This window comes from Schistocerca gregaria, chromosome 10 (assembly GCF_023897955.1).
Source record: "Schistocerca gregaria isolate iqSchGreg1 chromosome 10, iqSchGreg1.2, whole genome shotgun sequence".
NCBI lineage: Eukaryota > Metazoa > Arthropoda > Insecta > Orthoptera > Acrididae > Schistocerca > Schistocerca gregaria.
Window position 1 is genome coordinate 160,023,886 of NC_064929.1, and position 13,636 is coordinate 160,037,521.

Below are 13,636 nucleotides of genomic sequence, written 5' to 3' on the forward strand. Positions count from 1 at the left end.
CAACAAGGTTGCCAAACATCTCCCGAACTGAGAATGTTTGGATCATTATGGGCAGGACGCTCCAGTCAGCTCCGTGTTTTGATTATCTAACGCGCCATTTGGACAGAATTGGTTCGGTATCCCTCAGGAGGGCATCCAACAACTCAATACATCAACGTTAGGCCGACCGAACCACTGCTCGCTTATGGGCCAGAGATGGACCAGTGCGTTATTGACTTGCTCAATCTGTGAAACTCGTTCTCTTGAATGAAACATCAAATTTTTCTGAAATCTCAATCATTTGTTCGTCTGTACAAGTACATCTCATCGACCTAAATAGAACTGTGGGCAATTGTCACATAAAAGTTTGTAAACACCTGATTTGCGGTAGCATTGGCTGTTTGTCTTACTGTTGTGGATGATGTGCTGTTGTGGTTTGTTGTTAGTGCTGAAAGAAATTTGAATACCAGTTTTCTGAAAGAGGTTGGCAATTTGGTATGAAATTTTACCTATAAATGGTATGCTGGCGAATGTGTTTTTTTCTTTTTGTGAAATACACTTTCTCCCGCATACCATTTATAGGTAAAAGATCTTTACATCTAAGTTCTTTGACCACAGCCGATATGTTTGTGTGTAAACATAGTGTATTTCGCTAAATGGCTCTGAGCACTATGCGACTTAACTTCAGAGGTCATCAGTCGCCTAGAACGTAGAACTAATTAAACCTAATTAACCTAAGGACATCACACACATCCATGCCCGAGGCATGCCGTAGCGGTCGCTCGGTTCCAGACAGTAGAGCCTAGGAACCGCACGGCCACTCCGGCCGGCAAACGTAGCATTTCACGAGTGCAGATAGTAATAGTGGAATATGAAGTTACACTTGATAAAACTGAAATATGGATGTGAAAATGACAATAAGTGTTTAACTAAGTGGCAAAACTGTCACCACAGCGTAGCTATAAAAATGATGCTTCATCTTTATGTAAGTACAGATACATTTTCGACAAATGCTGCGTTGCCACTGACAATTGTCCCACTTGTATTTGTGTAGTCAGCAGCAAATAATTTTTCCATATTTATACACTCATCTCCAACAGTATAAACATGTACATGAATGTTTAAACACCTGAGGATGGGCGCAAGCCCGAAACAGGTTGTGTGACAAATAAATAACTATTAATTGTCACTGGTAGCGCATATTTTGCTACACCCTATAAAGGAACAGTCACGGAGTGTGACAGCATGCACTATGGATAATATTCAGCAGCTTTTCCCCTCACTTATGTTAGAAGGCTCGGTGTTGCTTAGAGCTGTAGCAGCGTAGTCCTGTCAGAAGGCAACGGTGCTTGTCGTTGCACGCAACTCACGAGCTCCCCATCGCTCTACTGGGGCAGCGTTTTCCGTGTCAGCGGTCCATTGTGTAACACCGGCGTGCTGTTGCGGCGACGGATGTAACGGGGCATTCCGGCAATCAGTGGACGCGCAAACATCCCCGGACCGAGCACTGCGTGTCTGTGCGTGAGTCTCGGAGCCTGACAGGTGTTTCGTGAGCGAGACCACAACCACAGCTGGTCTGACACACCGAGAGGCGTCTTTGGTGTTTCCTGCTGCCTAACGCCGCTAGTCAGACAGCACGTAACCTCCTGGAGTTTCAGCACCTTCGTCTGGCTTCATCATCAGCGAATCATGTGAGTAACTTGTTTTTGTTGAAGTGGCTAAGTAGAGAGTAAACAAGACTCCATAGGAGATACTACTCACTCTCCCTCTCTCTCTCTCTCTCTCTCTCTCTCTCTCTCTCTCTCTCTCTCTCTCCTTCTCTCTCCCTCCCTCTATATATATATATATATATATATATATATATATATATATATATATATATATTGTGAGTCACTAATTATTGCCACCACTCCGAAAGTATGATAGTAGCTTAGTGGCTGAAAAGTTTGTGGGACAAATGTTTCATGGGACGACGGGGGCCATAATATGACGTTGGATTTTTGTTGCTTTGTGGGATCGCTTCATACATTTGAAGGTCAACTTGGTTTTATTTTTAAATGGGATGCTATAGTTTGGTACTTATTTTCTGATATCGGCTGCCGAGATGAATCCAGTGATGAGTAACAGTAAGAACTTTGAAGGTCACAAAAGTGGCATGAGCCACCATTTACAGAAGGTGTTCGAAGTGATGACCGTTGGTATCAATGTGGTGCTGCAATCTTCTTATCATGGATTCCTTATCACATCGGCACTTATCGAAGCACATGCTCTGACAATTCCCTCTCGCATATCTTCAGGTAAGTTGGAGGGTCTTTATGAATTTATGAACAATGTCTTTGACGAATCCCCACAAGAAAATATCCAGAGGCATCAAGCCTGGCGAAAGATTCGGCTACGACCCATCTCCTCCGCGTCCAATCCAACGATTTGGGAATTGTCTCTGCGACTCATTTCTAGCCATCAGCGGAAAATCGTGTTGATACCAGATTCTTTTCCTTGTGCCATGCAACTTTTGTCCCACAAACTTTTCAGCTCCTATCATACTTCCGCAGTTATTCTTGTTGGCAATAGTTAATGTCTCACCCTGTACGCATACGAAAGATGGAAAATGGACGAATGGGATCATGTATACACATGAAAGCTCGGAAACTGACAAATGGTATCTCAAATTAACTAGCGCGAGGTCAAGTTTTTATTACATAGATTGTTTAGGAAATTAAATAGATTAGAGAAACATGAGACATTCCTTTCAGTGATGCTCAAAAAGCTAGTAAAGTGCTGGTTAAGCATTTAAATTTCAAATGTTTAAATTAGAATGTCAGTAATTTAACGAGAACTCTAGGATATTTGTTTGGTGAAACTTTAAATTCTGAGTCGGCACCTCATTTAGTGGACATGATTCCGTGCGTCATTCAATGGCTCGTCTACGTTTCTCCAATCTGCATTATCAGTTACTTCACCCAAATCATATCGTAAAATAGTTGACTTTTTTTCCCAATTTGTTTCTTATTCGGTGCTGTTCCAGAGCTATGCTGTTTCTGAAACTCCGACCATATTTATATAGCATAAGCTAATACTTGTTTGCTTGTTATTTTGCAAATTTTCGCTGAGTTATACCTTATGGTCCCTTATTTTGGTACTGCTCTGTACATTCACAACATTTGTATCCCAGAAAAACACAGTTAGTACGACCTACAGTATCAATTCGTAAAATTCGTGCACGTCGCTGTCCAAACGAAGTGCACTTCTACTTGTGCCATCCCTATACAAATATTCCCTCATGAGTTTGTGGTTAATAACATCAGCACATTCAAAAGTAAGTGTCACGTCCAATCAGTGAACAATAGGCGCAAAACCTATTTGCACTTGGGTAACAGTTCTAGGACCGTTCTATAGTAAAGTGTGCTATACTCTGTAAGTTTAATTTCCAGAGGCTTCCAACCGAGCTGAAAGAAATGAATGAAAGGGCTTAGATTTGTACGAGAATTCCTTGCACTGTTTCACTGTAACGTATTACTAACTGCAAGTTAAAAAAAAAAGCACTCAGTCTTCAGGCCAGGAGTGGCCTACCGGGACCATCCGACCGCCGTGTCATCCTCAGCGGAGGATGCAGATAGGAGGGGCGTGTGGTCAGCATACCGCTCTCCCGGTCGTTATGATGGTACACTTGATCGAAGCCGCTACTATTCGGTCGAGGAGCTCTTCAATTGGCATCACGAGGCTGAGTGCACCTCGAAAATGGCAACAGCGCCTGGCGGCCTGGATGGTCACCCATCCAAGTGCCGACCACGCCTGACAGCGCTTAACTTTGCCGATCTCACGGGAACCGGTGGATCCACTGCGGCAAGGCCATTGCCGTAACTAAGTGCAAGTACTAACGTAAATTTTAATGCCTTCTTCAATTTTTGATGCAATTTTTTCCTGTTTTTTTTTTTAATTTTGCTTTATGAGATTTCTAGGAATAACGTTCTTGCTTCTAATTGCATGGTTCCACAGAACGTCATGAATTATATGAAATGAAATGCACAACGCTCTTCGTCACACATAGAGAGGGGTCGTACGAGGTAACCGCAACGCGTAGCATGAAAAGTGTTCCGTTTCACAGTTCTTAAAGTTCTAGAGTGTCTGACTTGCTATTCAGTTTTCATTGTGATATGCGTTTCATAGTACCTCTTTATCGATCAGAAATGTAGTATTTTTCGGATGTTGAGTTTATATAAATTTATTTCATTTACACGTGTCTAGAGACATGATCGTAGCCGGCCGTTGTGTCCGAGCGATCCTAGACGCTTCAGTCCGGACCCGTGCTGCTGCTACGGTCGCAGGTTCGAATCCTGCCTCAGATACTGATATGGGTTATGTCCTTAGGTTAGTTAGATTTAAATAGTTTTAAGTCTAGAGGACTGATGACCTCAGATGTTAAGTCCCATAGTGCTTAGAGCCATTTTAACCATTCTGAACATGATCTATCACATGTGCAATAAGTTACTGTCGCACAATCCACAGAAAATATGGTGGTCTCCCGTTGTTCTTAAGGAGCAGTCGTTGTTTTTGTGAGAGGATAATGTTGTCCAACGTCGCTGATAACGCATTCTGCGCAAATCAGTGTTTTGCAGCACCTGTTAAACCGTTTGGTCATTTATATTCCCCTGAGAATCTCTCACTGCCAGTTCATGCCCATACACCACTACTGAATCGCTCCTGATCATGATCGGTTGAGGATTTTCACACATTCATGTTGTGGCAATTTATTGTGCCGTCTCCTATGACGACCCAGAAGGTAACTGCCACAAGTTATATGGCCCATATCGCTGTAAGTTTTGGTTTCTTGACATACACGAACTTGTCTTCTAATTTTGACTGATGCTACATCCTGTAGGAATATGTGAGACTTTACTTTTAAGTGTGTGACTTAATGGTCGGTGAATGTTTCAGGTTTCATCGAAGGCTTCACGTCCCAGGCATCGTAGTGGCAGCTATCCTGATACGTAGTGTTGAGGTCCATGGCACTTCCAATATGACTGACAGTCCCTGTGAGGTCTCCACAGCGGTGACATCTTGCCATAATGCCTCTCAGGCACCTCCGTGCCTCCCCTCCAAGACCGCCCTCTTCCTGATACTGGAACTTCCAACCATCACTCAACTGACCGCTCCCTTGCTGGCCAATGTGCCAAGCGTGCACAGCCTCCACATTAAATCTTCCTCCATGACGACCGTCAGATCACCCGCCTTCTCCAACAACCCATTAGTGGAAGAACTCAAAATGGAGGTACCGAATTTGACCATCTTGGAGCCTGGCGTCTTCCAGTCTCTGCCCAAACTCAAGCACCTACGGTTGGACTGTGCAATCCGGAGGTTGGATGAGGATCAGTTTGTCCTATGCCCAGACTTGAGACACGTGAGCATTCACGCCAGGATCCAGCAGATACTGCCTGGAACGTTCAGACACAATAAGGCACTCAGCTTCCTGAGGCTCGTCAGCAACCACCTAACACAGTTGCCCGATGGTCTGCTAGCCGGAAACCCACAAGTTGATTACGTGGACCTCACTCACAATGGCATACACACCATCTCTGCTGGAGCGTTCAAGAACGCTTCGAGCCTGCAACAGCTATTTCTGTCTCGAAATCATCTGAAAACCCTAGAGGAGGGGACACTGGACGATGCAGAGCTGCTCATCGTTTTCCACGCTTCAGAGAACGAAATCACATACCTGCCCCCATCAATCTTCGCAAAAACTGTGTCGCTGATAGAAATCCATTTAGATTCGAACAGCCTGATGTCTCTTCCAAAGGACATATTTGCAGCTACCGCCAGTCTCAAGGTAATAACTCACAATTTTATATTCTACTTCTAGGATTTCTAGGGAATAAGTTCTTATTTCAGTTCTTAATCTCTTGAAATAAGGTAGTCTTGGTTGCAATTTGTTTTATCCATTTATTGGCAATGGCGTGTTTCGCCCTTGTGGGGGCACCTTCAGATTATTTAATAAAACGCAATTGAACCGTCAGTTATTTATTTGTCACATTAGTCATCTACCGGTTTCGATTATTAATCAACCTCCAGAATGTAGGGTACAACTGTCTAATTAAGAGCGTGCCATTTTCCTTCGAAGCTGAACAATATCGAAATTATCCGGCAAAATTGTACAAGGATTTGATATAGTTTGTCTTAGAAAACTGACAGTCATATCTCATGTTGAACAGACAGACATCGCAGATCTGTTTGACTTGAGTATTCTAAGACGAATTATATCAGGACTGTACAGTTTTACTAGATAATTTCGATATGGTTCAGCTTCAAAGGAATATTCCACACTATTAACTAATCAGTTGCACCCTACATCCTGGATGTTGGTTAAAAGACGAAACCGGTATATGACCAATGGGACAAATGCATTTTATAAAATACTTTACGACTGTTGAACCTCGCCGGCCGAGGTGGCCGAGCGGTTCTGGGCGCTGCAGGCTGGAGCCACGCGACCGCTACGGTCGCAGGTTCGAGTCTCGCCCCGGACGTGGACGTGTCTGATGTCCTTAGGTTAGTTAGGTTTAAGTAGTTCTAAGTTCTAGGGGACAGATGACCTCAGAAGTTAAGTCGGATAGTGCTCAGAGCCATTTGAATTTTTTGTTGAACTTGGCCTTATGGAAACAATACCTTCAGATTAACCTAGAGTTTAAAATAACATTGTGAGGCATAGGCACATTAAAAACGAAGGGTGGTGAGAGAACGAGGTAAAGTTGCAGGCTGCGTAGCCGTCTCAGCAGCAAATAATAACTGTGAACTTAAGTAAAACGTGATCTGATGAGTCAACATCCTCCTTTAATGCCAGAATAAGACATTAAGATAAAAATTATAAGGAAACATCGTTCTTTTGTCATTAGACACAGAAAAGCATACGGGACCTGAAACCGGAAATAAATTTCCAAGTACAGCTGCAGTGTCTACTGGGAAAAGCAACTATGGCACACCAAGAAAAATATTTAAAAGAGCTTACATAATACGGAGCCAACTGCTTTCTGGCGTACACAGCATGAAGCGCTGAGTGGAGCGGACGAGATGTAAATATAATGCAATCGAGAGCATTTGATACGTCATACCTCGCAGCCGTCCACACAAACATAGAGCCGCAAAGGCAAGATATGCACCCATAATAACAGACATTATGAGAGGTGGCAGAAGCCCCCTCTCATATTCCTATCTTACGATTTTCCTCTCTAATTTCATGCGGTGAATAGTTGCTATTCCTTCACACGCGGACATCCCAGGCAGCGTCTCTCGTCACCCGGGTGGTCCCGTGACAGGCGGGCTCTGCTGATCCTAAAAGGGTAAGCCAACGGGTGTGAGGGAGTCGAGTGGATGCTTTCCAGACGCCGACATTGTCATAATAGCGGCGGAGACACGCTCGCACGGGCCTGACGTAGTGGCTGGGCTAGAGGTTCCGTTACTTCGCAGAAACTTTAGCGAAAACACTTTCTGGCAGGCTACCAGCGAGGCGTGGGAATGACTTGTGTACCCAGGCAGTTTTGGCGGGCAAATTCCCGCGCTTTATGCAAAATCGGAACTGTGATTGGCTTGCTCAGGGCATAGCTCCGTGACGTAGCAAAATCGGCGCAGAAATTGGCGCCAAGTATCTCCATTGGTGGAATAGTACTGCGTCGGCAATAGAGTGGAATTTTCCGCCGGTTTTCGAGTTGCTGATTGGAACGTTTAACCACGACCACTGTTGTGGGGGCGGGAATGTTTTCTGTTCGGCTTATACGGGTGCTCTTATAGTCGTCGGCTCTCGCCCTTCGGTCAGAGTAGGTTAGAAGACTGAGCTCTCGCTGCTCTGGACAGCCTGCCTTCCGTTGGCTGTCTAACATACTTTTATTCAATTGTAACTGTTTGACGAAGTTGCTGCAGTTTCGACTTCAACGTAACTTTCCGAGTACAGTTGGCAATTGAGCGTTCTGCGTACAAGCGGCCTATGTTGTCTGTCTTGAGCAGTTTTTGCTAAATTTGACTGTATGTTAGTTACTGTGTGACTTCGCTTGTTAAAATCAATCACTGTACCGTCAGTGATTGTGTGGCGAGCCTTCTTCGTCTCCCTCAGAGGCGCATTTGTATTGCTAGGAAGTCTTTAGTCTGGAACAACCAGACCAGGATAATTTGTTTCGGGCTATACTCGCGACATTATCATCAAAACGACGGGACGTCGAAGTAACCAGCCATCGCCTCCGGTACGCCAGATCGTGTTCTTGCAGTTAAGAAGACGGTTTGGTAATGTATGTCCGCAGCACCGGCAGATAGGGATTTTCCTAGGTGATAACCAGAGCTCAGCAGAGCGCACCTGTTCTTCTTTTTCTAACTTTGTTCTGTCTTGGGTGTTCATTTTCTGAGTTCTCACTACTGTAGCAGCAATTAATGTTGGGCTGGCTGTGTGTTTCTCTTAAGATTTGAGTTGCAAGGAATTGGCTCCACATACCACTTCGTCATAAATGTCACAGGCTAGTTTATGGGCAACTTCACCTTCATAGCATTTATTTTAGTATCCAATTTGATCCAATTTGATGTATTGTAAATGTTTCATGTGTTTTATTTACGATTTTGAGTTTACTCATAATAAATCAAATTCTTATTTTGGACAGAACTTTCATTCTGTTAGTCGGCAGAGCAACTCTTTCATTGCTCAGTATGTTACTGAAACTTTTCTTTATTTAATTAATGTCTATCAAATTAAATTATTGCAGGTGCCAAACTCTTTTCTACTCCACTTGCAGGGTCGATTACAGCCAGTTCGCGTTTCTTGTTAATCCATGTGCAACAGCAAAAGTCGGAGTTAGAACAGGGGGGGGGGGGGGGCATAGAGCATATGAAGATTCTAGATGAATTTAGTGTTAAATACACTGCTAGCTCCGGCACCTTGCAATTAAGGATAGATGGCACTGGTTAATTTAAGGAAAGTGGTTGCACAGCTAAATTACATGCGCAAAAAAACCAATAAATTTAGTAAACACTAATATTGTTAAAATTAAATTAGCACAGTTACAGTGAAAAAACAAGTGCAAAGATGTAAGCTATGTAAGGGTGTGTGAAATTTTATGGGACTTAACTGCTAAGGTCATCAGTCCCTAAGCTTACACACTACTTAACCTAAATTTTCCTAAGAACAGACACACACACACCCATGCCCGAGGGAGGTCTCGAACCTTCGCCGGGACCAGCAGCATAGTCCATGACTGCAGCGCCTCAGACCGCTCGGCTAATCCCGCGCGGTTATGTGAGGGTAAAACGACGTCTATAATTCACGAAATTGTTATAACTTTCCCAAAAATAAAACTTAAAATGAGAGTAAAGCATAACAGGTGGTAAAATAAAAAACCATTAAAAAGATAAAGGAATGAGAAATGTAGTGTCACTTCACGATAAAGAACTACTGATGGGTTAATATCGTGAGTACCATAATAAAACTGGTTTTGGCTAACCAATAGATCATTGAGCGGAGAGCTTAAGAACTCTTCTATTTTGTCCGCAGCTCGTGGTCTCTCGGTCTCGATCTCTCTTTCCGAGAACGTGGTCCCGGTTTCGATTCCCGGCGGGGTCGGGGATTTGCACCTGCCTCGAGACGACTGGGTGTTTGTGTTGTCCTCATGATTTAATCATCATTTCTGAGAGTGGCGAGATTGGTCTGAGCTCATAACCACGCAGTTGAGTGCTCCACAAACCTGTCATCATCATCATCATCATCTTCTGTTTGCTCTAAACGAATTAGCTTTTTGCCTTTGCACGTGGTATGTAGTACATGTAAGTTCTTTAACTTCAGGAGCGCTCAGCGAAAGTCTAATTCTTTTTAACATGTCCATCCTTGTTAAATAAACGATCATTAAATCTTGCTAGAAATTTCCTATCAATCTGACACACATAAGTGCGTATGTCTCAAAATGCTATTTTATACCCCTATGTTAATCAGAAAATGATCCACAAGGCGAAACGCCCCATTGCCAACAAATAGATAAAACAATTTACAACAAATTCTTTCTTATTTCGGGAAATTTATAATCGGCTGCTGTCCCAAACACCCAACATAGAATGGAACCAGTCTGTTCTTAGTCCTCTGCTATTTCTCTGCTATTGTCTCAGGACGTCCCTTATTCCTCACATCATTTTGTGCCACTTTTCTTTTCCGTCATGTCTTGGAATTCTTCGTGTTTTAAAATTGTTTTCCCTAAAAAAATCTTTCGTTCCAGTGTTTCTTCTTCTGATAAGTTGCTCCTTTTCTTCAGCCCTGGTCCCGGCGGAGGTTCGAGTCCTCCCTCGGGCATGGGTGTGTGTGTGTGTGTTTGTCCTTATGATAATTTAAGTTGTGTGTAAGCTTGGGAACTGATGACCGTAGCAGTTACGTCGCATAAGATTTCATACACATTTGAACTTTTTTTGCTTCAGCCTTCTACATGCAGTTGGTTTCTTCTCCCTAAGATATCTGACGATCTGCTGGATGACTCTATTTCACCAGTTCCGTACATGCGTCTCCTCTTCCATGTTGTTTCTGGTGTTTTTCTCTATGCTCTCATAAACTGTATCGTAACATCTTAACTTAGCCGCGCAGGATTGGCCGAGCGGTCTTATGCTCTGCAGTCATGGACTGTGCGGCTGGTCCCGGCGGAGGTTCGAGTCCTCCTTCGGGCATGGGTGTGTGTGTTTGTCCTTAGGATAATTTAGGTTAAGTAGTGTGTAAACTTATGGACTGATGACCTTAATAGTTAAGTCCCACAATATTTCACACACATTTGAACATTTTATGGAACCTAAAGTTAAAAGTGCTGCGCTTTCCTGAGGTCCTAATTTTTGCGTGTAATTTTTCTTTCTAATATTTGGAGCATGTAATTTAATACTAAATATTCACCAACATATAAACATTGTAGATTCACTGCTGTGCTGTAGTACCTTTTTTTAAATTTTTTCACATGAGCTCTTTCTGTTGAAAGTATTCTTAGTTATATTATACGCTTTTTTCAATTTGTGTATCCTTTTCACTAAATCAGATTTTTCAAAAGCCATTGCTTGAATAGTCTCTCCCGAATATTCAACTTCTTTATCTTTTCTGTTTTGTCAATACATGTTGTTAAAGGGGGTAAATAGTCTCTCCCGAATATTCAACTACTTTATCTTTTCTGTTTTCTCAATATATGTCGTTAAAGGGGGTAGGACGTCAAATGGGCCGACTTGGAGCAGGAGAGGCACCACAGGACATTTTAATTTCCACTGTCTATACTTTTGCAAATAAATTCATAAAACTTTGTCAGCATGTCCAGGAAGGATTCAGGATTCACATTCGTAGCAGTAAAAGCTCAAAAACACAAGGAGATCTTTTTTTACAAGTGAAATTTAATTTGTTGCTATCGGTACACTTTTCTTCATCAGTAAGAGAGATTCATCCACGAATTTTGCACTGCTTGCTAAACACAAACTCCTTAATGCAGAACTCTAGAATTTTCCAAATCTATTAAAATCTGTGGTAAAAGTTGAGATAAATAATAATAAAATTTGAATTTCTTCTAAACAAGAAGTTTAAAATGTAACAGTTCATTAATTTTTTCATAAATTAAATAAATTCCATAGTTTCATACACCTGAAAGTGAGTTTTGCATGCTGTGCAATATTCATCGGAGAATCTCTCTTACTTATGAAGAAAAGTGTATCTATAGCAACAAATGCAGCCAATAGTAAGTGAAAAAATATGAAATTTCACTTGTAACAAAGTAGTTTGGTTATATTTTTGAACTTTCATTGCTATGAATGTGAATCTTGAATCCTTCCTGGTCATGCTGACAAAGTTGTAAGAATTTATTTGTAAAAGTGTAGACAGTGGAGATTAAAATGCCCTGTGGTGCCTCTCCTGCTCCAAGTCGACCTGTTTGACGTCCTGCCTCCCCCCCCCCCCTTAAAACCCCCTTAAATATTTTGGAGTCAGTTCAGATGAATCATGTCAACGGCCTTGCCGGAGTGGTAACACCGGCTCACGACAGATCATCAAATTTAAGCGCTGTCGGGCTTGGCTAACGCTTGGATGGGTCACGCCCGTGCGAGGACGATTGAGGAGCTACTTGACTGAGAAGTAGGAAACTGAAAACAGCGAAGAGAGGGGTTGCTGACTATATGCCCCTCTATACCTGCATCCAATGACGACTATCAGCAGAGGACGACACAGCGGCCGGTCGATACCTTTGGGCCTTCAATGTCTGTTCGGACGGTGTTTGCTTGTTTTAAATCAAACATGAATTTTATTTTCTCTGCAGAGATTCTTTATTTTTATTTACTTGTTTGGTTCAATACCGGTCAATCATCATGCAGTACAGTTCAACACTCGATGCCCAAATACAGTCATTTGAGTGCGCTACGTAGCCGCAAAAAAATTGAGACTTCCCGTTAGTAAGGAATTGTTTGTTTTCACCTACCAGTGCACAGTACCTTTCAAGTTTGAACTATTTCAATACAGTGTTACCATGTTACACCAAAATGGATTAGCTCCTCTCTCGTGGCTGCTGAAAATTTGGGCGAGGTCAGGTTAAAAATCCTTATCATCTTATTACATTCATTAATTGGGCCATCGTTAAAAATCTCATGAATACACAAAAACTTCCTGTGTTTGCTCATATTTCTATCCAACACTGCCGTATGAGGATCTCTAGGTGTAGCACAAATATGGGGACGGATCTGATGAACTGAACAGGCTGTACCAAAAACGCTCAGAATGTTCTTATCCATGGAAACGGTGAGATGGCCGGCCGGGGTGGCCGAGCGGTTCTAGGCGCTATAGTCTGGAACCGCGCGACCGCTATGGTCGCAGATTCGAATCCTGCCTCGGCCATGGATCTGTGTGATGTCCTTAGGTTAGTTAGGTTTAAGTAGTTCTAAGTTATAGGAGACTGATGCCTCAGAAGTAAAGTCCCATAGTGCACAGAGCTATTTTTGAAACGTTTCAATGAACTCAGTTAACGCGTTCAACATGATATTAGCAGTCACCCTGGCGAAAACTGAAAATTTGTAGCTGTAGCCTAAATCAGTTACGTGATCTGAGAACACTGTCAACACCGACAGAATTTTTCAATGTCACCGATACATTCTATTGTTTCCGAATACCCGAATCTCTCGGAAGATCTATGTGTGACATGTAGAACTGAGGGTATGGATTTGGTGGAAAAATCGAGCTGTTTCATTGACCCTAGTGTCATCTTATTCATAGAAACTTTGAAATAACAGATTTTAACAATATCTATTAACTTCAAGCTTTTGTTGTGGCACTGCTCGTTGTTTGTGCTAGATTACGATCCCAAGTTGGTCTCGTGCTTGCCATGAGTACTCGCCTTGACCAATTACAATGTCCGAAACCGCCTCCTCCACTGACTTAAGCTTCCAATGTGACCAAATCTGGCCGGCCGAAGTGACCGAGCGGTTCTAGGTGCTTCAGTCTGGAACCGCGCGGCCGCTACGGTCGCAGGTTCGAATCCTGCCTCGGGCATGGATGTTTGAGATGTCGTTAGGTTAGTTAGGTTTAAGTAGCTCTAAGTTATAGGGGACTGATGACTTCAGAAGTTAACTCCCATAGTGCTCAGAGGCATTTGAACCATTTTTTGACCAAATCTGTTCCTTCGTTGTTGCCTCTCCCCCATATTCT

General features: G+C 42.7%; 1 protein-coding gene across 1 annotated transcript in view; it reads left to right on the forward strand.

Moving 5' to 3' along the window:
• The first annotated feature begins 1,474 nt into the window (after window positions 1-1,474).
• The window catches only part of LOC126293441 (platelet glycoprotein V-like), a 28,649-nt gene continuing 16,487 nt past the window's right edge, over window positions 1,475-13,636 (forward strand). The window contains exons 1-2 of the mRNA XM_049986674.1: window positions 1,475-1,670; window positions 4,915-5,803. Of these exons, the coding sequence (XP_049842631.1) occupies window positions 1,669-1,670; window positions 4,915-5,803 (891 nt within the window). The 5' untranslated portion in view covers window positions 1,475-1,668. The remainder of the gene's footprint in view (window positions 1,671-4,914; window positions 5,804-13,636) is intronic.